This window comes from Halictus rubicundus, chromosome 1 (genome assembly GCF_050948215.1).
Source record: "Halictus rubicundus isolate RS-2024b chromosome 1, iyHalRubi1_principal, whole genome shotgun sequence".
Lineage (NCBI taxonomy): Eukaryota > Metazoa > Arthropoda > Insecta > Hymenoptera > Halictidae > Halictus > Halictus rubicundus.
The window spans coordinates 5,193,359-5,216,556 of NC_135149.1; the positions used below are offsets into that span (position 1 = coordinate 5,193,359).

The 23,198-nt window shown below is 36.1% G+C and overlaps 1 protein-coding gene and 1 long non-coding RNA gene across 7 annotated transcripts in view; both read left to right on the plus strand.

Moving 5' to 3' along the window:
• The window catches only part of LOC143353625 (uncharacterized), a 180,710-nt gene that overhangs the window by 58,254 nt on the left and 99,258 nt on the right, over nt 1–23,198 (plus strand). The window lies entirely within an intron of this gene.
• Nucleotides 1–23,198, plus strand: part of LOC143353336 (uncharacterized) — a 171,482-nt gene that overhangs the window by 53,797 nt on the left and 94,487 nt on the right. For all 6 annotated transcript variants that reach the window (XM_076786615.1, XM_076786624.1, XM_076786580.1 and 3 more), the window contains exon 3: nt 22,190–22,323. In XM_076786615.1, coding sequence (XP_076642730.1) covers nt 22,312–22,323 — 12 coding nt within the window. In that variant the 5' untranslated portion in view covers nt 22,190–22,311. The remainder of the gene's footprint in view (nt 1–22,189; nt 22,324–23,198) is intronic.

The following is a 23,198-nucleotide window of genomic DNA, read 5'->3' on the forward strand; positions in this document are numbered from 1 at the left end:
GTAATGGGAAGTAACTTTCATCGTTCATTACACAAGTAAATATCATCGGAATTATATCATGTTTGGTGTCATTTTCATTAGAAAAATGCCACGAATATGTTGGTAAAAGTCCCATAAAAAAATAATGAAAAATAAAGATGTTTTCTTATTCGATTAGTAGTGGTCTCCTGGTCTCACACCCGACTCATGTTATGTTCACACTCCTCGGCGGCGGCTGCTCTCGAGCTTCTTGACCCCTCATGGGGTACATCCCGCGATGGTAGGGATAAGTCTGCGACGGCTAACTCAGAATTCTCGGCGACGTACAGTCGGGGACTAAAATAAGTGAACAGTTAGTGGAAACAGGTAAAAATAAAGTTTATCGAACTAACATGACTGTTATAAATTTAAGTTTTATTTATTATATAGCCTTATAGTGTATAGATTATTTAGTGAATAATTGAAGTTAATATTTACATCTTTGTGGAAACATGCCATACCATAACGAAAATGACAGCTATTTATCAGGAGACAAAAATAAGTGAACACTCAATGAAATGCGTAATAAATGGAACACATAACAAAATTAATACTTGGTATTGCCGCTTTTTGTTTATATTACGGCTTCCAGACGTCGAGAAATACTTTGCATTAACTTTTCAATATAATCGTTACTAATTTTTTTATATTCAGACTGTAATCTTTTGAAAAAATGGACCTTATTATTTCACTGGTCCAATGGAACTTCTGCGTTAATTGAACTCCATAAGTTCTCGATGGGATTCAAATCAGGGCTCTGGGCCGGCCATTCAAGCAATTTAATATTGGAATCCTTAAAAAATTGTTTAGTTTTCTTAGTAGAGTGCTTGGGGTCATTATCTTATTGAAAGACAAATTCGTCGTTGCAACCCATTTTTACCACTGCTTCTTTAAATTTTCATTTAGTATATTAATATACTTATCTGCATTCATAATTCCGTCAATTTGTACTAACGTACCAATTCCGTTTCGCGAGAAGCACTCCCACACCATTAATGATCCACCGTCAAATTTAACTGTGGATGTAATAAATGCTCTCTTATATGCTTCATGTTTTTTTCTCTAGACTTTGCGCTTCTTTTTTAAATGCCTCAACTCAAATTTACTTTCGTCGCTCCAAATTATATTTTTCCAGAATGCTAGTGGTATATTCACATATGTTTTTGCAAACGCTAAACGTTTTCTCATATTTCTTTTAATAATACATACGTGGCTTACGTCTAGTCTTGCAGCATCTTAAACCAGCTTCGTGCAGTCTTCGTTTTATTATTTTGTTGAAACATTTACTTCCACTATTTCTACAATACTTCTTGCTGCAATCGTTTGATCTTTTCGACTTGTACGAAAAATTCGACGGTCTTTTTGTATGGTGGTACATACAGCGTTTGCGTCCACGACCTCTTAAATTTTTTATTTTTATTATAAACTTTTTGTATTGCACTTTTAAATACGTTGAACATCCGAGTTATTACGCGGTGACTTAATTTCGTACAGCAGTCTGATACAATTAAGTGGCGAATTTGATATGTTTCTTTCGTTTCTGGCATTCTGCAATTATTGTATAAATGTTCTTACTTGTACGAAGCTTGAATTGGTACTAATGAGATTGATGGTGATCACTGCATGTAAGCGCAACCTGTGCCTAATGTTTGTATACATTTCTTACCTCACAATAACATTATAACCAAGTGACCACTTATTTTTCTCTCCTGATAAATAGCTGACATTTTCGTTATAGTACGGCGTGTTTACACAAACATGTAAATATGAACTTCAATTATTCGCTAAATAATCTATACATTATAAGGATATATAATAAATATAACTTAAGTTTGTAACAGTCATGTTAATACGACTAAACTTCATTTTTACATATTTCTACTAACTGTCCACTTATTTTTGTCCCCGACTGTATATCCCGGATTCACTGTATATGGCCTGAAGTACCTTTAATTTGTTATAACTTCTAAACTAGTAGTTTTAACCTTCAAGCTCAATAATTTCTTACAGAGAAGAAAAAAATTCATCGATTAGTGCATTTAAAACTATGAGGTACGATATAAAAAATAGGTGCAGTTTAATTTTTTAGCACCATTAGTGCCTAAGAATGCATAGAACTAATATCAGGACATGCTCCATTCTATACTATTTAATTTCGCCTCACGACATTTTCTTCTATCTGTAAACACTTTAAAGATATAGCTTGTCTCCATAGCGAGGGCACCCTGTATACAAAGAAAGATTTGAATGTGTGAAAATCAGTTTTGTTAATAAATATTTTTGCAATGTTATAAATAATAAGAATTAAGACTAAGAATAAACTAAGTAATTAAACTAAAAAAAACTAATTAAACTAAGAATAAATGTAAATTTCTTAAGTACTGCTGTTGGAAGTAGACTAAATTTAATGATTACAGTTACATAGATTAAAAGAAAATTTGATTTAAAAAATCGTTAACAGGTATGGAAAAAAGGTGCCCGGAGATACTTCAGCACGTAAAGTTTAACAATTTTTTAAGGGTGCGGGAGGGAGTGGAAGCGTTTCTCAAAAAATATGCATTCAAAACATTTTTTTACACAGTTTGGTAGACACAATAATACATTCATTATTTGTTGTTCTTGAGATATTTCCCTTGTTAGTGTGAACGTGTCGAAATAATTAATGTTATAGAATTCACACTTCTTCATCTGAGAGTGTTGTAAGACCCGTTTCGAACTTCTCGTTTCTTCTAAATTCAAGGTCAATCGTACGCGACCCAATTTAAATGTATCGTGTGAGTAATTATTCACGGCTCTTTTGTCAAGAAATTCTCATGCATTTATAATTTCATCACTTTCGCTCGTTTTCCTGCGCTCAGCAATAACGGCGATTCGTTCGAAGTACGACAACGCCATTGTTCGAGGGGAACGGCTCACCATAGCACACTGTGCTGATTTTGTCGCGCGCGCGCGCGGACAATTACGAAACCGCGCGAGACTCGGCGCCGCCGCACGTCGACAATTATTCATACAGTGAGAAGGTTTCATTGTCTCGTTATTGTTGTCTAGGAGCCGGCCACGTAACGGGGTCTTCGATCCCTTGGAAAATATTTCGGCAACATATCCGACAATAGTTACGAATCGACTGATTAGTCCTGCGACGTGTTTTAAAATACACTCCGGAACAAAAAGAGAGCGCATCTTAATTTTTTTTATTTACTTTTTTACTACAAAACTGGAAAAAATTAATACATTTGTTACGTCATTACTAGATTTGGGCATTCCTTGCAATGTTCATTAAGAATATTACGGACAATGTATTCTGTTACATTAATTAAATATTATGTACATTAAAATGTTAAAAGGATATTTGTAATCCTGTACTTTTTGACGAGAAAATGCTAAAAATTCAAATTTTAATATTACAAACTCACTGGTTCTAACTGGAATTAAAACTTGGATTTTCGACATTTTCTCGTTAAAATCTACAGGATTATAGAAAAGAAGTTAAAAATATCTGGGTTGCCAAGGTGAAGTTAAGCCTTGAGATCTATGTATGCGTCTTAAGGACCTTCAAAGAAAGCGTTATTATTAGACTCCGGAGAAAAGTTAGTAGGTGCATTACTTTCATGATATTAAAATTATTCGTGAAAGATGTAAATTTCCATTTAGCTTGTGTGTCTTACAATTGATGCACAAGCTTTTTATTTTGCATAAAGACCCGGAGTCTAGTTATTGTTAAGGAAATTGACAACTCGTAATATGCGTAATGGTGACGTATACGTGAACATATTGCATTTAGTAAAATGGTAGATAAATTAGCTGATATGATCATTTGATATACAAAAGGAATTACAAAGTGCAATGTTATTAAATAGTTTTTTCAAAAGTTTTAAGAGTTTTTGATGTGCAATAGAATCTAAAGATGAAATGCCAGCTTTGGATGTTTTAAATGTTAAGACTTTGGAAGAATTTGAAACTCGACATCAAACACAAAATGATGATCATGAAGCAATTAAACGAAAATAAAAAAATATAAAAGTAAGGAACAAATTCGCGCTTCAGAAGATCAAGGATATTCTCAAAAATTAAAGACATAATTGTGGGAGTTTGGGACGTAAAGCACTAGAATGTTATTCAAGAGGTAATAATAGAAAACAAACAGCGGAAATTGTGGATGATGATATATGTGTGCAGAAACCAATGTTGTTTATGAAATATATGAGGATCGTGAACAAAAATACTGGTGTCTGGATAGTGTGTGCATAACCCACTTGTGTCAGGATAAGTCAAGTTTATTCAATTAAACCCATCTAATTATGAAAAATTAAACTTAATTAGGAATGCCTCAACAAATGTGAAGGCAAAGGGAAATGTGCAAATTAAAACGAACCTTAATAATAGTATTAAACAAATTAAATATATAGATACACTATATGTACTAGATTTGAGAGCTAATTGAATATCAATTGCTAAAATTACAGAAAATTCAAGCTATTGTAATTGGTTCAAATGGAAACATCAAATTAAAAGCGGATGTAAGGAATGCAAATTCTAACAAGCCAAAATGCTGCCAAAATAAAGCTGTGGCATGAGAGGTTTGGTCACTTGAATATAAAGAATCTAATATAACATACTCAATATTGTGTATAATACTCACTTTGACAAAATTCTACAAATGCAAATGTAAAGTTTGTAGTACGCAAACGGGACAAAATAATAGTACAATGTTCAAGATTGATATAATTATTTTTTGTATTTCCTATAATCTTTTTCATTTATGTGCGCATTGGTGTGACTGTGGCGTGTGTGATGTATGTTTTCGTTGGTATGACTATAGTCATAAACCATGCCCTAAACCATAAACACATGCCATGAACCATGTCCTAACCTTAACCTACTAACTTATAACACTATGTGGCTCTTATTTTCGAATTTTGAATTTTTGTTACGGCACCCCCCCCCCCCCTCACCAGGATTGTCCCAATTAATAAAAAAGAATATTTGCAAAGTTTGAGCACCTCGGATAACGCGAAAGCGTGTCCCTTGGTCCTTAAAGATTAAAATAATTAATGAAATGCTCATAAAATCGTTTTTTTCAAATATCTTTTAACTTATTTACTGTATCGAAGAATATGTTCAACAAAACTTGTACATGTGGACAGGTTACGTCTTTCATGTCATATTACTTTTTTCGTAAAACAAACGGTTTTCGAAAAAATGAGAAATATGTTGAAGTAAAATCAAAAAATTTTTCCAAAATTTGAAAACTGAAGTGTGTTTTCATTGTCTTTTATCAATGCAATAACGCATCGCTTGCCTCGCCCGGACAACGTTCTACGGATATTTATTTAGCGGTTCATTTCAGAGGGCTTTTCAAAACGTAGTCCTCTTTATAAGACGTTTACCCTTGATAAAGTGGAACAAGACAATTTTTTACTTCTACTAAATGAAATATATGCAATTTCCTGAAAAATAATATGCAATTAATAAAAAGTAAGATCCGCAAGTTAAAAAATTCACATTTTTCGTTAATGTTTAATGATAAAAGATAATGAAAAGACACTTTAGTTTTCAAATTTGTAAAAAAATTTTTGATTTTGTTCCGACATCTCAATTTTTTCGGAAACCGTTTGTTTTACGAAAAAAAAGTAATAGGACTTAAAAGACGCAGCCTGTACCGATCTACAGGTTTTATCTAACATATTTTTCGATACAGTTAACAATTTAGAAGATATTCGAGAGAAATGATTTTCTCAAGTGGTACGTTTTCCCGTTATCCGAGGGTGCTCAAACTTTGCACAGATTTTTAAAATTTTAATTCGAACAATCCTGGAGGTGCCGTCAAAAAATTTTGAAAAAAGTTTTCTTCAAGTGTAAATAAGAACCACCCTATTACAACAACTCACAAGCACAGTCGCCAGATTAAGACTTGTGTCCCCATTCTAACTTCCCTTTCTACAGCGCAGTTCCCCCACGTTTTCGTCACAGCCCGGTCACGTGACGCGTTCCATCTCTTTCGTACATGTGTCACAATATCTCCTGACTAACCCGGTACTGACAGAGATAGGGTAACTCTTTCCCCTCAATTCGTGCTTCCTCCTCTCACCTGGCGACTATGTAGGTGCACAAGCATAAAACCTATGTTTCTCATTCGTAGACGACTTACAGAATAACAAGTATCAAACATGAAACATAGTTAATAAAATGTGTAATAACATATTGTGATTTATATTTGTTTACAAAAATACAATAGATTAATAAAAATGAAATATATATAAAAAAGTGAACTATATACCATAACGAAACTAAAAAATGAACAACTTTCAGTGTAAAGTTATAATAGATTTATTGAAAGATTAAAAAAATTATGGAAAAATGTGGTCTGGACGTTCGAAAACGAGTAACAATAAGTGTGACATCTTTGAAGGTTGCGAGACAAATTGCACACAGTATTGATATAGACACTAATACGAAGAATGTAAGACGCGTTTTAAGAGAGTGTAAGCACTTAGTAAGGAGAAAATTGCAGACGAATTCGTGTTCGAATGAGCAACATAAAATCAAGCGTCTGTAATTTGCAGGAACGCATACTGAACGCGTAATGATTTGATTAAATAAAATTTAATTGCAATAAAGTTTTCCGTGTGCTCTTCATAGTTTACTGCGAATAAACAGCCGAAGTAAGGCGTCATTGTTCAATGACAAATAAACTGGGAGAGTATATGTATAACGGAGCATCATTGTTGAAAAAGGCGAGACAAGGCCGTGGCTGATCATTGAGTAATTGGACAGCGGTATTTGCACTCGTACTGATATTCGTATTCATAGCCATGCTTCTCTCATGCAATGCTCCTCATGGAATAATAGCTTGAAACGATTTCAAGCCCGAAGCTCCACTCCCAGCAACAACACGTCATTAAATAGTGGGGCAATTTGAAAATGATTCCGGTTTGTTTGCCTCTCTGCTCTGTTTATAAACTGATTGTGGCTCGGAGTTATCAGGGAAAACTTCGCTAACTAGATGAGGTTCATGCCAAATATAATCGGATATTGATAAAAGCAACCATTAAATTACTATTCAGAAAATAATCCATGGTACCTTTGCAATAATAAATTGGTTGCCTTAATATTTTATGGTGATAATATAATTTTATAAATATACATAATTATATTTTGTAGATGCATGTGATTGTGTTTTTATGAACATACACGTGCAGCATATTAATGTATAGACTGCGGGTATGTGCAATTTGCAATTTTTGTAGACAAAGTTTAAGAAAGTGGAATCAAATAAAAGTTTGTTTTCAATAGTGGTACTAAATTCTGTCGAATTTTATATTCTAGCATTTTTGTGAAAATTTTCTGAATGCCTAAAGATCCGCAATCTATCAATGTCATAAATTGTAACTGACATTAAAACGCCATCGGAGATGATAATGACGTGATCTTGAAGTGACCTTTCACTTCAAAAATTAAATAACTCGTAGTTGGCGTCCTAAGCAATAACACGAGTTATCTCGTAGTTGACAGTCAACGTGTTGATGTCAGCTATAAGATGCATGTGGAAAAATGTATATTTATATGCAAAAAAGCATCGGTAACCTTTAAAACTTCAGAAAAGATGGCCTTGAGGAGAAACAAATTCTATGAAAAACAAACATGAAAAATTTATTTTAGGTTGAACTTTACCTTCTGGGACCAAAAAGTTTGCACTTTTTTAAATACAATCCTGTTAACTTTGAGGAGAAATCTCTAAAAATGCAAGTTTTAAAGCGGGGAGTTCACTCGTTAAAAAGTTATACGCGTGTAAAGTTGAGTGATTTCAAGTGTTTTTGAAAGGTAAGGTGTTGCCATATTGGTATGTACTCGGGCATCGTCCAATGAGCGGAGCCACCGAAAGGTTGGTCTGAGTTAGGTTCGTGAGGGAGTGGAGAGGGGTCGGCCCGACTACACTTGCAAATCTATATTATCAACATCACATGCGTGCTTGTGGTGCCACCTAGCGGCTCTACTCATTAGACGACATGCGACGCTGAAATACCAATATGGCGGCATCCTTACCTGATAAAAACGCTTGAAATCGCTCAACTTTACACGCGTATAACTTTGGAACAAGTGAATTCCGTACTTTGAAACTTGCATTTTTTAAGTTTTCTCATAAAAATCTACAGGATTGTATAAAAAATCTGCAAAATTTTTGGTCCCAGGAGATGAAGTTTATCCTAACTAACAAACCTTGTTTCTGGCGGGTTACGAACCATGGCTCGTTTCGATGGTTCAGCCTATGACAACATTTTTTCCGCTGACGTCACATTGCTCTCAGCTGTAGCTCAGGGATTGTTTTAGATGACAAATTGATCTTACTCCTCATCCTAGTTTTTATAAAATGAACCATGAAATTTAGAATTTGCATAAAGATCCGCAGTCCAATCATCACATTTGAAGAGATCGTTTAGATGGCTATCTTCAGGTAGACTACCCTGTACAATGTTGCCGCACTAAAGTAGTTAGTATTCTTGTCTTAAAAAGAATCTCGAGATCCGTAACTTTCATTTCCGCGAGCGGGAGGGCGTAAACTGCGCTCTAAATCATAATCTTAATTGCACGTAGTGTTATTTAACGAAAATCGCATTAACTTGACGGTAGCTCTTTTTCTAGCTAGATTCTCGGGCGACTTTCAAATTATTCCGCACACAGCAGAGAAAAACTTCCGCTTTATTGGGTTTCCGTGAAAGTGAATCGTTCCAAAGTTTCGCCGATTAACTTTCCGAGTTTTTCTTATCCCTGTTGATGACTTTAAATAGAATAGTACCAGATTAGATAATGTTGCCTCAAATTTAGGATAGGCAAATCGATGGCAAATGACACTTAAAACGGATCTTTGCGTCTGAGATTTATTTATTCCATTTTTTCAGACACTCTACATATGATCTTTTAAGAACAGAGGTTCCTTCTTTCTAAATACGGGAAATGATATTACAATCATAATTATTAATATTATAATTGAAATGCAGAGTTTTATAAAACTACAAATTTGTAAGCATTAATTCCAAGAAATTCGAATTTAGTAATAACCTGGTTTTGTTACTAACGAAAAAGTTTTGTCGGAGCCGATACGACTTAAAAATGAGGATTAATTACATTAAATTTTGCATCACAAGAAGGTTCATAAAATTTAAGAATACTGTTGCATTATTTCTTACTCATGAAAATGATTAAAAGAAGAAATAAATATCTATGTACCTTCTGTAACTTGCAATTAATGTAGATAATTTTTATTTTGCATTAAAATTTGCAGTCTAATTATAAGTTACCATTCGTGTTGCAGAGAATATTTTGATATCAGCTAAAATGTGAGAAGAATTGAAGGGATCATCAATTTAGGTTTGGAAAGATTACACTGTCCAACACCAAAATTGTTTTGCAATACCTGTTGGGTGATTCTTATACACTTTATCATTCTAAAACCAAATCCGAAAGCAGAATTGCTCTATCACGCAACATTTTCGAAAAATATTGGTTTTTGTAAAAATGCATGATTTTGATAAAAAATGACGTGTTACGCAAAAACTAAACACGCGAGAAAGTTCAAGTTTGAGTCAAGAGATAGAGGGGACTCTCCTCTACATATCCAAATATATCCAATTATAGTTTTGTGTACTTCCTAACAGTTGTAAATGGTTGTTAAAGTTTGAAAAAGAGTCAACGCGGGTACTTTATACGCTCTGTTTTTGTATTTATGTGAAAAATCTCGTGCTATCCAGTATTGGAACAATATTCAGGAGGCGACGAAATGGTTTCGAAAATAATATGTAGTTCACCGTTGTTCGGGAGATCGTTTCCTAGCGAAAAGAACGAAGATATTGGAAAATCGATTGATCTCCTCCAGTTGAACGATTGAGTCGTATTCTCAGGCACTGTTCGAACTTCTCTCCTTGCTTTACAGCAGTCGCGATCCTGCTTGGCTTTGTCGAGAGTTTTTTTTCCCGTCGCCAATCTCATGAAAGAAGAAAATTCGTGAATGGAACTTGTACCACAATTTCATTGAATGATCGCAATCGTTTCAACTTTACACTATTATGCAGTTTTTTTTTTTTAAATATTTCTAACAAATTAGTCATTCCTATCTGATATCTAATTTATTTTAATGACAGACCTGGACGAATTTTAATAACTGTTTAAAATAATTTCTTTCGCACCGTTATTTACAATCTTGTTATTTGAAAATAAAAATAATATTGATTTATTTCAAATAATAGCAATTTCAAATAGTATATTACTTCGATATTTTTTTATCTCCAGTTTATCAAAAGAAATAATTCTCAAAATAGTATGCAACAAAGCGTGTCAGTATAAACTGGACTTAAACTTGCTCATCTGGTTAGCTGATATAATTTTGAAGAACAATTTCATAATTATCTGAAATAATTAAATAATAATAAAATAATATAACATGTTATTTGAAATGATATTTCAAGTAATCTTATTTCAGAAGTGATCACAGGCATGGGAGTAATTATAAAATAAAATAACATGATATTTGAAATAACATTTCAAATAATGTTATTTCAGAAGTGCCCAGGTCTGCACAATAAGACATTGTCTTCTTTAAACACATTTCTATTTCTTTAAATGTCAGTCTTTACAACGTCTACTAAACACGTTTGAGTATTGAAGCGCTTTTGGAAATAACGGTTCATAGAAAGTACGCAAACTGCTGTCTGGATCTGGATGGTGGGTAATCAAATCGTTCGAGTCGGCTGGAGCCTTCGATTGGCTTGAAATGATTAATGCTTACTTCAAACTGTTCGATCCGTTTGGTGCTCGCGTCGGTCGATTCAAGACGAATCGGTGTGAAAAAAATAAAACGACTTGAAGCTTGAATTGGCTCGAGTTGAAATTGGCTAATTCGAAGGATATTTAGCTTCAACGTTTCCTGAATCGACAATCTTCTCTGACAAAGTGCTGAAAATTAATGATAAAGATTTGTTGACCAAACTTCGAATTTTGCCTTTATCCGTCAGAAAAAAACATTCATTGTTGATTTTGTTCAGGCATAATTTAGGAATGGTGTGCCCTGAGAAGATTTAGGTGCGCTCAAATTTTTATTTCCAATTATTACAATTTTTAGTGTCAGCGTTATTTTTGGTAAGAAAAACAGTTTTGAGTATGGCCCACGAGTAAACAATGTTAGCAAAATTTAAACGTTCAAATCATTTTCAATAGGCCTAGGACCATATTATTTGTAACAATTATTGCTATATTTGCTTTCTCAAATATATATTATACGAGGTGCCCAAAGTAGTTACTAAACTGCGGATTGTTATGCAAAATAAAAATCGTTTGCATTAATTTCGAGGTACAGGAGTTACATACACATTTATTGCTTTCCATAATAATTTTAGTGAGTTGGGAATAATTCAACAGTATTTTTAAATCCTTTACACGTACTTACCGTGTTACGAGCCAGGGCTGCGAGCAACGCGAGAGGCCGGCGAGGGGTTGTTACCCCAGGAATATGGTTTCAATTTGTTAGTTAGGTACGCGGACGCATCCAATGCGAAATCGGGGAGCCGCTAGGATAGTTGACGTCGAGGACGCACCTGATGCGAAATCAGGGAACCTCTGGGAGGTTGGAGTCAAACGCAGACGCACCCGATGCGAAACCGAGGAGTTACTAGGAGGATGAAACTTCGTGAACGCACCCAATGCGAAATCGGGGAGTCACCAGGAGAGACGCGCGGCGAACCCGATATGAAAGGAAGGTGGATAACTCACAGACGCACCTGATGCAAAACCAGGGAGCTGCTAGGATACGGAAGAACCCAATGCGAAATCAGGGATCCGCTAGGATGGTATAGTTTTCGTGGACGCACCCAATGCGAAATCGGGGAGCCACTAGGTTGGAGAAATCTTCATTGATTTGAATTTAAGATTAGTAAGCCTCGTAACTTATATATACTTTAATTGATACAATCCGAGCGGTAAGATTGTATCATGTGGGAACGTTCAATTATTAGATTAGGATATTAGGCAATAATTAAGGGTTGTAGATTACGCGAGTTAACAAACAAGACAAATATATTCTGATTTAAGATAATTACAAATGTAGTTGTTTGTGTCGCGAGTGAATGTAATAAGTGTACAATTGGAGAAATTGTTACCTATGATGCACGGTGTTGACGCACTGGCAATGCGGGGTTAGAGAGCGATTGTTGGATGCCAAATAGAATATATACCGAACTAACGGAATCTGTAAGGTTACGAATTGATTCGAAAGGGACTTTAACCCGATCTCACTAGAATTGACGCGACGTGACTGCACGAGTACTGAACCGCGTCTGAACCTCGACTGAACCGCTTCTCAACTGAAACAAAGAGGATGAAAATGAACGGGTTTATATACCTTGAAAATGAAAGGGGTACTCTGTTTAAGATTTAATGTCGCGTAGGGTCACAGTCACATTTTTTGTCACTTCTAATGAAAAGCAGGCCTCAGTTAGATTTTCGTTGAAAGGGGTTAGTGAAGGTTATCCAGGCTATTTCCTATCAGAATATTGATTAACGGATGCCAGAAGGGAGAGTCTAGAGATTTTGATATAAAGAAGGCATACAGTATCTTTCGTTAATAAAAGGGGCCTGTTGGGACGCTTTTCGTTCTCAGAAAAGAGATTAGAAATTCTAATCGAAATGAACGTGGAGAACGTCTCCATACGTAACAACCGTTATGCATTAGATCCACTCAGTTTTGTTATAAATGCATAAAATCTAGTTATTACTCGTTTCATTTATTATTGTAAAGTGTAAAACAATTACTACAAGTATCTCCTATACTAGCGATATTCGTTTGATAAATATATGTAAAACTGAACTCACTATAAACATATATGATCTGAATTGATCTTATTGAGACTAGTCTAATTCCGTATTCAGACTGTCTGACTCAGAGGGAGGAAAACCTTAGCCGTCAATTCTAATTAAGTTCCACTGCGCTTTACCCTGAAACGAAGGCTTCCTAAACCGCAGTCAAGGAAGTAAATAATTGCTACGTATCCCTTCTCAGGCAGCATGAAAACTAATTAGCGGACAGAACGTAGAAATACGCCAACAGGAGGGTTCTCAAATTCTCTTGACGCGACGCACAGTGATTAATTTATCCCAAAATTAATTTTTTCTACAAAATTCGTTTCACGTTAATTAAACATTATTCTCTGATACTGTGATTTACGAATTTTCTGATCCACAGAAGCAAAGTATGGCTTTATTTTTTACTAGAATAAGAACCTCATGCAGGTGTTTCACCGTAAGGAGAGGAAAATTTGCTAGCCAGACCTAACCAAAATTCGTTTAAAATGGTGGAATTTGCTGTAATGGAACTAACAGTTTTTTTACGAATATCTTGTACACTGAAGCCGACCACCACAAACTTTACAGGGAAATGTTATAATACATTAATACATATGTATATGTAAATTGTTCTTGTTTTAAGATCGTAGATCGTAGATCGTAATATATAATACCTGCTGTGATAAACACTGTCACAGTCAATGGTGTACTGAACTGATTTTTATGACACTTGTTAGCCTAAAGCCCCGAAGGACTCTGTTATAATGCCTCAACATTTGGCAAGCATGTGAATGTCCAGTATTTTGTCGCTGGTAAAGGGCTCATTCAAAAGAGGAAGGTTCAATCTAGTGCGCGCTGGTCAGGAGCTGCCGAGATTATGCAGATATTTGGTAATACAAGGGTTCGAAGTAGGCCAAAAATTGACAATGTGCATGCCGTGAAATCCAAGCATTTTTATGCCATTGGATGAGTTTTCTGGGTGATGTCGAGACCAGCGCGCACTAGAAAATATTTCCAGCTACAAATTGAGCTATAATTTGTCTTGAGTCTGTTGCGAAATAAAAGCGAAAACTTGAAGCACGCTTCTGGCTTCAAAATTCATAATACCGATAATACAGAGCAAAAAATGTGACAAGTTTAGTCACAGACTTAAGACCCGTCGGATCAAGACCAAGACGGATCTTAAGTCTGTGTCTGAAGGCTGTGAATAGAAATTATTAATTAAAAAGTCACGTGACTACCCCGGGCCCTTAAGACTTGTCTCCCTACTCTACCTTCCCTTCTAAGATGCTATTCCCCCACGCTTCCGCCACAGCTTGGTCACGTGACGCCTTTTGTCTCTGTCGTGCATGTGTCACAATACCACGTGAAGTTTAACGTTCAAGTAAAGAAATTTTAATTTGGCATCAACGTCGCTACCAATGTTCATAAATTACATTGAAATACGACACAGGAAAATTTATTTCAGACTTACGTGACACGCCACACTTTGTACACCCGGTGTCCAAGTTCTTTAACCGCCACGTTTACTTTGTATAAGTTAATAAGTTGTTACAGATGAAATATCCGATTTTAGAATGCAAATGTTATGAGACGTTTTGATGAAGACGCACTGTTACAGTTTACAGGCTTATTATTAAGCATTTTAAGATACAAAACTGATTTTTAAGGGCCTATCTTCAGCTTCTATTTTGATATATGATTTCGCTTTTAAATCAAGTTTGTTCTTAAATATTAAATTTTCTTAAATCTTAAATTCTTCTTAAATTCTTCAAGGATCTTCTTAAATGATCATCTTTGGAATTGAACATACAGGGTGCCCCATTGTAAGCTCCTAAGGCAAGTATCTCAGAAAATATGAATGATATTATTTACTCAACCTTGAGATGACCTATTTTTGTTCATTCTTCATTTAAATTTTACAAAGTGCATTGTGTTTTCTTTTGTTGCGCGGGACTGTGTATGTGTATGGGTAGATCTTGGTTGCGAGTGCCTTGAAACTAAAACCGGTTTTTTATGACGGCTACATCGCGAGTTGCCAGCCCTTTACAGTTAGTGTAGAGGTATCATCTCGAGAATACGCTATGTGGGGAGATCTGTGTACGGTATGCAGCCATGGGTTTTTCTACTGTAGTGTTGGGCATGGTTGGGGCCCCTCAAACGCTTGCTTTCCCCACCAACCTTTCTTTCGTCGCATTCGCTGATCTCTCCTGTCTTCGTTGCCTCACCATATGTACCTTCGTAGCTACTAGCGACAGGCGAAGCGCGTCCTTTTTCAATGGTAACGGCATTTACTGGAAGGGGACAGTGGGCGCTACGGTGGGGATGGTTTTGCCTCAATTGAGGCAAATGTGCCCAGAACCATCCTAATGGCAGCTCAATAACCTCTATACTGGCTATTGCTGATTTTCTACCTGGAATTTTCAAGGTTCCTCTAACCATAAAAATGTTTCGTTAATCGTCGAGATTTCTTGACATCTGGCAATCACTCACTCGAACATCCTCGTTTACAATGTTCGAATAACCAACTGATATCTAAAAAGCGAAACAGTCGGAAATAATATTTTACTTATATCAGTGTTAATCAACCGTTTAGTGACTTCTCGGATCTGTCCTTAACGTGTTTCTTTTTTTGGCATTTTCAATATCCTTGTTACAAGTAGTTTTTTCATTACAAAGTTCGAATCATTGTCAACATGAAATTTTCTTTTTCCTACGGTCTGTAAGTTTATATAATACATCTTAAGGGAGACAGTGGATTTTGCAGTCACGTATAATCGCTTTCTCTATCATGACCGTGCATTATTACATCACAACGAATCCGTGCGACGGCAGCAATCGCTCGCTCCTGCTTAACTATAGGTTCGATTATATTTCTACGCATTATGAAGCCTAACGCCATTCTCGCCAACAAGGACGATTGATTACACATGATTTCGGAGGTAATCATTAAACCTGTCGTTAGCTAACTGTGCAATTATACGTCGATATTATCGTTTCAACAATCTTCGCCGAATTTTTCATTTGGTAACTGAAACATTAAGATACTGAATGTTATTTTCCGTTTATACAAGATAAGCATATGTGTCTGCATCATAGTATTATTTACTATTTATATCATCATGTGTATCGTTCATGTTTTTATCACGTTGTAACTATTCTTTATGCGTTAGGTAATATTAAGAATTGCCTACAATTTGAATTATTTATTTATTATACATACTTACAGTAATATTGGGACACTTTTAAAAAGACAATAATTTTTTTAAGGCTGAACCATACGTTTTGGATTTTTTCGAAAAGTTAGAATAATTGGTTTACGACATGAAAAGAAAAAGAAATTTTGATAAAATTTGTATTTCCGACGGTCGGGCACGTTTCGCGGCGCAGACTCTTTGTCGTAGAGTCTATGAGGAGGCGTAAATTCCTCAACCGACGGTGCTCGACGACGCTACTCGGTGCGACCTTACGATCCTTTCGGACGATAAGGATGGTAATATTTCTACGAGTGAAAGTTACTGTTGCAACGGAGAAAACGGAACTATAGCGGTTGGTCCGCGTGGTTGACCAGTTCCGGAGCCTAGACTAGTTGTTCCTTGTGCGGGAGTTGTAGTTAGACTAAATTTTACCCCAACTCCACTCCATTGCACTCGGGGTGAGTTGGTGTGGAGTGGGGGTATTCGGTTGTCGGGGTGGCAACGTCGCTGGATTTCGGCGGGCGAAATCACAGCTGTAGGCCCGATGTTCACCGGCCGGGGACCGTCGGATGGTTCCGCGATACCACCTTTATAAGTCCACGTTTTATGACAGTACGGTTAGCTGTTGAGGGCGCGAGGAAACTTCTAATGGGCAATTAAGAAAGGTTCGGTTAAGGCGACTTTCTCAAAAACAGCCCTAGAGGCCCGTGTCATAAAACGTGTTTACCATCTGCACGCCAAATGTTGGGTTGTGCAGATTTGTCAGCCGCGAGTAAAACGGTAAAGATATTGTCCCAGAGATCGGTCCCTGGTCCCACCTTGAAATCGCGATGCCGCGGATTTTCAAGGGAATCTCGCGGCTGAACAAAATTACTGGTGGTCTGAATTGCGGAGAAAATACTAAAAATTGTTTTTTAAAACGTTTTTATGTGGGTCTATATTGAAAATTTATAAGTTCGTTTGTAGACCTGTATTAGCTATACACATTCTGAAAATTACATCAAAATGAGTCAACATTGCAATGAGCTGTACACAGTTAAAGATGGTAAAAGATTTTTCCCGTGTTTTTGCCTGTAACTGTAATAAATCTAAATATTCCTAGACCTTCTGATGTCTGTCGTTTTTTCCCGCCCAACCGATTTCAATGAAATTTTTAGAATATGTATAACTGACACATATTTTCCAAATGTACATTTTAAACTTTCAATGCAGGCCCAGATAGAAAAGTTGTAAAAGGTAACGTGTTTAGTTAAGTAGTTAATCGCGTGTTACTTAAATATAGTTTTATGTTATATTTCACTATGCTGAGCTATAAATAAATCAAGCCTGGACAACTGATTGCTCACGCACACCGTCCCCTTCTAGGAGTGAAATATGCAGTTTTATACTACTGACTGAACCATAATTTCAAGTTTTAAGTAGTATTAGTATGAGGCGACGTACATATTCCTCTACACAGTTCGAGCAATATGGTAGTAATGAAAGCAGACTAACAGGCTAGCGTTTCGAGGCATTGATAGTCATGACAAATCAGTTGCCTAGGTTTAAAATAAACTGTTACTATTTACTTAAATTAACATATTTATAAGCACAATATAGTATTGGGTCGTTGCAAAAGTTGTGATACGATTTTCAGTTTATCTTTAACCAGTTAAGCGCGTTCGACGTGTATGCACGTCAATCCGAAACTCTATTGCGGTGCGGTTAACGTTAATGACTTGTTAATTTCTTCTCGAATAAAACCGTAATTCTTTCTCATTTTGTTTTACTGTTTTCGTAAAATATATAATAGCGGCATTTGGCCTGCGTTCGACGTATATATTCCTCATTACTTGATTTTAATTCCGCGCCGTGAGGGATTTTTCAAATTAAACTCCACAGTTAACTGGTTAACCCCATACTCTACAACGCTCCTAGGCAATTGGTGCTCCGAGAGTCGGTGACGTAGAATCGGTTACCCCCCCCCCCCCCCCCCCACTATCGTAAGGCAGGTAGTTGTAACTTGTTTCCCTCCGAGAACCGCAAGGTCCCCACCATTTGTCAAACCGCTTCCCACTACTACGTACAGCAGGCCTGGGCAATTGGTGGCTCGCGAGTCACACGCGAATCTTCTTCCCACTCCTAAGACCTCCCACCATGCTGCGTAAAAGCACGGTAGGGTAATATTAAGTGGTCAGTGGTAGGGGAAGCTGCACACTGGTAGTGGGGTTTGTGAAGCGAAGGTGGGGAAAAAGTTGCCCAGGCCTGACGTGTAGCCGTAGAGTTAGTGGGGCGGTAGTAGCGACACGGGAACATGGACGAAGTTCTACGGTTACCCCTCGTAGTGGGAGCTTCCCACTACTCACTACTACATAACGATGAAATCTAACAGTGGAAAAAGTAACCTAACCTGGGGAAGGAGCCGCGTGTGGCTCACAAGCCACACGTCAGAACTTTCTGTTGTAAGTCAAGTAAGGCCGGAGCGCGATAATGGGGGTAGTCGAATCTACGTCATCGACTCTCGAAGTCAGTGTACAGTATTGCCAGATGAGGGGAGGGAACACGAATTGAAGGGAAAAGTTACCCCCTCTCTGCCAGTATGGGTTAGTTACGTAGCATTGTGACACATGCACGACAGAAACGCGTCACGTGACCGGGACACAGCGGAAGCGTGCGGAACAGCGCGGTAGAAGGGGAAGTTAAAGTCGGTACACAAGTCTCAATCTAGGTACACGGATGGTGTAAGATCTCCGTATACTTGTTACATGTTTTCGACGGTAGCAGGAACAGTCGAACCTTCTCGAAACTCATGCATTACATGACAATTACTTTTTTAAAAACAACTGAAGGTGTACTCTTTTCAATGATATCATGCATATGTTCTATTCGTTCAGTGCAATCCCGCTGCTACAGGAATAACACCATATGTTAGATATGTATCAAGACTTTTGCAATGACCCAATATAATATTCTACATTATTAGGTGTATGCACAAGTTTTAGTCTTTTCCAATAATTCATGCATAATGTCTAGGATGCTAATTTTTATGCAAAATATGGTGGAATTGGAGTCGAGTGACAGTTTCTTTCTTCTCCTCATAATTTTAATAAATTCAGACTAATATGCACAAAATGCACAAAATCCCCAGTCCAACCATGACTTATAATTATAATGGTTACAATGTTCCGTCATTTTGTGCAATTGTTTGTTTCCTACAGTTGGTCTGAATAATCGTCTTTATTATCGACTAGTAACATACCTCGTATGCCGTGCATAAATAAAATAAAATTGGAAAAAATAGCGAAACCAAATCCATTATCATGTATCTGTAATTTCTGTATGTACATTACAAACAAAATAATAATTAGTTAACTGCATTTTAACTCGTCTAATGAAAAAAGAAAAGCGTAACGATAATAAGTAAAAGGAAAGCATCGTAATCACGTGTTAACATACTTATCAATTGTTTGAAAATAACAAAAAAATAATACAGTCAAACCTGTTTTTGTGCGGTAGATAGGGACTTCATAAATTGCTATAACAAATAATTTTTTACAACATATTAAAGAAAATTTAAAGTCTCACTTAGAAAATATGTCAAAGATTTACGAAATAGCGAGAAAGTGCTTTCCAAACAAAATAAATAATTAAGTTACACATGGAAACATTAAAAAAAAATTTAATTTCTCATTTTAAACATGGAGAAATTTTCAAAATGCACATAATTCAATACTACTCGTCGTAGTCCAAAACAGGTGTTATAATGCCAACACCGTTGGCATTCATAACCGCATAAAAAGAATCGCACAAAAGAAATCGCATAGAAAAGGACCGCACAAAAACAGGTTTGACCGTAGTACTAAACGGAAACTTTTCAATCATTTAACATGGTTCATCATTAAGCTTTTAATTCTTTGTTACAATTCATGGATCATTTTATCAATACATATTTATTTGTTTCGATCAAATGATTCGTGCCCAAACTGGTTTATGCAGAGAAATGGTTCCGCGGGTATTTTTATCGTTTAATCCCGCACTAATCAACATTAATCTGACACAAGTCTACGGGCGTCTTCATGATAAAAGACGTCGCGTTGGGAAAGTTGGTGAAGCATGTAGCCACATTCCGTATCCGGCGAAATGCCACGTTACGAACAATTGCTGCTTTTGTCGTGCCACGGACAACAATGGGACATGTGGTCACGAGCCGTTGATCTTTGTACCGCTGCTTTCAGTGACAGAGACAAGATAGTGCAAGTGACTCAAATTTGCTTTAACGTACCACTGAATCACTCAAAGAGTACATTTGTATGGGTTATGAAAATGGTAATTTAATAATGGTACCATTCTCGCAAATAGAAACAGTAACATTGTTTAAACAGTAACATTGAAAATTGAATCGTACTTTCGACTGATGGAATTCATGGAATTTGCAATCGGCGCCCTTTTCGGGGGAGCGATGTTCTTAACAGTGGCGCATAGCGCCTCTGTCATGCTTCTTGAACATTAATAATTGTTATTATGTTTCCGTCCCCACTACTGTTTTGTGTTCAGCGAGATCGCGCACGCGTTTGTGTTATCCCGCAATTTTTCAATATATTCAATAAATAGTTTCCTCATCCCGAATGCAATTGTACGTATCATTATTTTTGTCGACTTCCAACCTTGTTTTACCATCTACCTTAAAAAGAGAGAAGAAATGAATCGCTGTAGGTAAATACATACAGTGGGCAGTGTCGCCAAATGAAGGGAGGGAGCACTAATTGAGAGGAGGTTACCCGCTCTCTATCACTACCGGAGTATGCGCGACAGAGACGAGACGTCTCTGGTCAAGGGGAAATTAGAATGAGAGCACGAGTCTTGATCTGGCGACATGGACAATGGGTCCAAAAAATATTTGAACTCTATATTTACCATTCTCGAAGAAACTTTCATACTTAAACAGTGATAATTTTGTTAAAAAAATCATTTCCCTGTGTTACGAGCCGAGGGCTAGGGCAGTCAATGCGTAGACCGAGGTTTGTTTGCTTACGCAGGAATAGGTCGTGGACTAGCCGATGCCTGTTTCATCACCGATTTGCTCACTACTATAGGATGGGTAAGCTTGAAAGTGGAAAAATTGTCATTTTTCACGATTTTCGACTTAAAATCGCACTTTTAATCGTTTATAACTCGTAAACGAATTAACCAATATCGGTGAAATTTTCACCATGGATATAATTTATTCAAGCGAATCAAACACATTTTTTAAATTTTCAATACAGGCTCAGATAAAAAAGCTGAAATAACCAACTTTTACTATTTCTTTTGCAATTCCGACCAATTCAAATTTTTTTCAAAAATTTTTTACACCTCGTCTAATAAACTAATCCTTCTAACTTCTCAATAAAATTCAAGTCATTTAATCTAATTTTTAAAAAGTTATGTTGCTTCAAATAGACTTAGTTTTGCTCGTTACTGTATGTGGGAAATACTAGTTACTGGAATTCAAAAGAATGTGGAAATGAGTTTGGAGTCTCTCATATGTTTGACAATAATAGAATATAAAAGTAATAGGGGTCTACAATTGTGTATTGCGAAGGATTGTCGTGAATACTAAGTTCCGTTGCTCTCGGTTTTGACGCACTGAGAAATGCGGGGTTATGTTAGCTGACTTGCCTTGAATAACGGAGGTAGCGGTTAAAGAATTGATTCGAAAGGAACTATGAACCCGATCTCACGACGCGTATCGCTCGGTTTTCAGTTTCAAACTAACCCGTTCATGAGCAAACTTGGACCCTTTATTTATATTAAGATTTGTTTACACAAGAAGGCAGTGGGGGTATGGAAAAATCTGGTAGGCATCCCTCCAAATTTTCCCATATGCATGCACTTTCCTCTGATGACGTAGTTGTTTATCATGGCAAATGGTCGGGACCTCTTGCGGGGAAAAAACACGTGGTTTCAAGGAGGGAGTAAGAGACTCACGTAAACAGAGTCTCCGTATGTAACACCTCTAAGATTTTTTTGTCATTATAGAAAAAAAAATATATATTATAGAAAATATTTGCACTTTATTTAATTATTTTATATTTATAATTTAAAGATAAATGTTGAAGTTACGAGTGCAACTTCATTTAAAGTTTCTCTGCAGTTATTCTATATCCTTTTTCTTGTTTCGGTTTCAGATCGAAGAAAATGATAAAAGAGAAAGTTGGTTTTGAGAAGGACTGAACTCCCATGTAATTCCCGGAAATACAACGATGCGCTTGCAGGATGCAATTGCGCCCTTCCTCATCATTTTATACGTATGAGTATTAAGGTAAGGATAGTAAATCGTGACACGCAATCACTATAACATGCAATCGGTGTGTAAATACGATTGCAGAAATTATTATTTAACACTTTATTAAACACACTATAAAAAAAGTTTTGTAAGAAAATTATAAATTGATTATCTTTCGTATGCTGTTTCGTTATAAATTTTTTAAGGCGTCGAAAGTAGAGTATGTACAGTTATCCCATTCCTTTATTGCAAAATGTATATAAAATCTTTTTATCAAAATAACGATCAACGTAGACGTCATTAATATTTGAAAATGATTCGCCCAAACGTACACAGAAGATTATATCGAAAATGTATTTGTTTGAATAGTTTTGCAGCTCTTAAAAACTCGGCTTATCATAAAACTTCTTCTCAAGTGCATGCGGAAGCAGTATCAATTCACATTAATGGATTACCTTTGCTGGTATTAGTTTTTGGAAGGTAATAAAGATGGAAAGTAAACGGTGCACCTGCTTTCAGGAAGTTTCTTTTCAACCTCTTGGAATTTGCAATTTTCATTGACGTTCGAGACTTTTAAAAACTAACGTTAAAGATTTTGATATGTTGCGATAACATTACATGTTTTCTTACTGCATACATTCTTTATCGTAATTCCATACGAATTATTTCGTCGATTACTGTAAATATACAGGGTGTTCGCGGAAATACTAGTCAACGTTTTTCTTACAAATAGTAAACATATTCAAAATGTTTCTTTCATTTCTGTCCTTGTATGTCCTTGAAGATCATTATATCGTATACGAACGAATTTGTTTTGACGCACGCTTTCGTATCACATAAAAGAATACATAGCATACCATTTAAAAAATTAAAGGTCACCTTCATTTCTAAAAAAATAATGCAGATAAAAA